This window comes from Gymnoscopelus braueri (genome assembly GCF_963280865.1).
Source record: "Gymnoscopelus braueri genome assembly, chromosome: 17".
NCBI classification, from domain to species: Eukaryota; Metazoa; Chordata; class Actinopteri; order Myctophiformes; family Myctophidae; genus Gymnoscopelus; species Gymnoscopelus braueri.
The window spans coordinates 51,343,867-51,346,366 of NC_137617.1; the positions used below are offsets into that span (position 1 = coordinate 51,343,867).

General features: G+C 46.2%; 2 protein-coding genes across 2 annotated transcripts in view; one reads left to right on the top strand and one right to left on the bottom strand.

Moving 5' to 3' along the window:
- LOC308105225 (glutamate receptor ionotropic, delta-1-like) overlaps nt 1-2,500 on the top strand; it is a gene marked incomplete at its 3' end in the record, with an annotated part of 268,717 nt that overhangs the window by 261,512 nt on the left and 4,705 nt on the right. Inside the window, exon 17 of the mRNA XM_080455860.1 lies at nt 286-427. Within this exon, the coding sequence (XP_080311986.1) occupies nt 286-427 (142 nt within the window). The remainder of the gene's footprint in view (nt 1-285; nt 428-2,500) is intronic.
- Nucleotides 1-2,500, bottom strand: part of LOC308105227 (transient receptor potential cation channel subfamily M member 5-like) — a 419,337-nt gene that overhangs the window by 210,426 nt on the left and 206,411 nt on the right. The window lies entirely within an intron of this gene.

The window sequence follows — 2,500 nt, forward strand, 5'->3', positions numbered from 1 at the left end:
GTGACAGAGAGGACATACAGGTGACAGAGAGGACATGTAGGTGACAGAGAGGACATGTAGGTGACAGAGAGGACATGTAGGTGACAGAGAGGACATGTAGGTGACAGAGAGGACATGTAGGTGACAGAGAGGACATACAGGTGACAGAGAGGACATACAGGTGACAGAGAGGACATGTAGGTGACAGAGAGGACATACAGGTGACAGAGAGGACATGTAGGTGACAGAGAGGACATGTAGGTGATATGTCTCCTCCCCTCTCCTCCTCTCTTCTCCTCTCCTCAGGATCTTGGAGCTCCAGGAGAAAGGAGATCTGGACGTTCTCAAACAGAAGTGGTGGCCTCGCGCCGGCCGCTGTGACCTCAGTGGGGGTCAGACCGCCTCGCGTCCGGACGGCCGCTCCCTCAAGCTGCACAGCTTCGCCGGGGTCTGTAACACTTATTATTACTAATATTAGAACTTATATTTATGCAGTGGTGGAAAAAGTACTCAAATCTATGACTTTGACAGGGGCCAGTTTCAAATTGCAGCCTCCTGAACGTACTCTTTTAGAGCGGTTTTGAAGGAGAGTAGGGTTTTACACTCCTTCACGCCTTTTGGTAGGGCATTCCACATTTTAGTGGCATAGCAGGAGAACAAATTCAACCCCTTGTTTGTGCCAAATCTGGGTTGAACGTGATCAGTGGAGCTACCTCTGGTGTTGTGATTGTGGACTTCATTTACCTTTTTAGCAGCTGCTGCAAGCGGGCTGCTCTACAAAGAGACAGACACATCATCATCCACGACACCTATTCCACACTTATTCATCATTGGCTGTCCTGGCTGTCCTTCACTCCTTTAAGCCAATGGGGAGACGGCCCGTCCTCCGCAGTAACACCCCTCCCCTCCCCTCCCCTCCCCTCCCTTAGGAAATCAAGGCTCCGTCCTTTCTTCAACAACAGTACGCTGCAAGTGCAACTTAGCTTCAGACTACAGAGTTAGCTTAAATGCTAGCGTGCTTCCTCAGACCTAGTTGGGCTATTAAGTTATTATTTGGCCATGTTCACCCTGACTTTAGTCTTCGCTATTGTTGGGAAGACCCGTGTGTTGTCTAAGAAGGTTGCCAACACTTATATAAAAAACATAATTAGCGTTTAGCGGCGCACATTCAATGTTGCCAGGTTTGGCGAGAAGTCAGGCTATAGAGTTTCCTCAGACCTAGTTGGGCTATTAAGCTATTATTTGGCCATGTTCACCCTTACTTTAATCTTCGCTATTGTTAGGAAGACCTGTGTGGTGTCTAAACCCACCACTTATATAAAAAATATAATTAGCATTTAGCGTCGCACATTCAATGTTGCCAGGTTTGGCGAGAAACAAGCAAGTCTATGATAACAACTACACACACACACACACGCTGACAAGCCGCACACACACGGCACACACACACACACACACACACACACACACACACACACACACACACACACACACACACACACACAGAGACAGCATGCAGCTGCTAATAATATGACAGTCAAGTCATTTATTCTTTAAGTATTTAGGTACATGGGTATCTTAATGTTGTGGTGTATCTTGTAGACCAGGCCCATTGCAAGTTGCTGTACTCTGTCCTCAACCCTGAGCCATCCAACCCTAGCAAAGTGAGCAGGGGTTAGGTGGGTTGTGAGTTTGAGGCCAAGAAGTAGCCTTACTAGTTTGTTTTGACCACGCACGTAAACAATGCATGCATGGACGGTGATGGATGGTCCTGGCTAACGCCTGGAACAACAACATGTCTCACACGAGTCACCGTTGCGGAGCAATCGCGCGATATCGAGAATGACTCGTTACTTGAGTACTTTTTCCACCGCTGGTTGCAGGTTGTGAAGAATAATGTCAGCCTGTCTTTGTGACGTCATTGTAAGTTATAAGTACTTTATTGTCTCTCTCCACCAGGTGTTCTGTGTCCTGTAAGTTATAAGTACTTTATTGTCTCTGTCCACCAGGTGTTCTGTGTCCTGTAAGTTATAAGTACTTTATCCTCTCTCTCCACCAGGTGTTCTGTGTCCTGTAAGTTATAAGTACTTTATCCTCTCTCTCCACCAGGTGTTCTGTGTCCTGTAAGTTATAAGTACTTTATCCTCTCTCTCCACCAGGTGTTCTGTGTCCTGTAAGTTATAAGTACTTTATCCTCTCTCTCCACCAGGTGTTCTGTGTCCTGTAAGTTATAAGTACTTTATCCTCTCTCTCCACCAGGTGTTCTGTGTCCTGTAAGTTATAAGTACTTTATTGTCTCTCTCCACCAGGTGTTCTGTGTCCTGTAAGTTATAAGTACTTTATCCTCTCTCTCCACCAGGTGTTCTGTGTCCTGTAAGTTATAAGTACTTTATTTTCTCTCTCCACCAGGTGTTCTGTGTCCTGTAAGTTATAAGTACTTTATCCTCTCTCTCCACCAGGTGTTCTGTGTCCTGTAAGTTATAAGTACTTTATCCTCTCTCTCCACCAGGTGTTCTGTGTC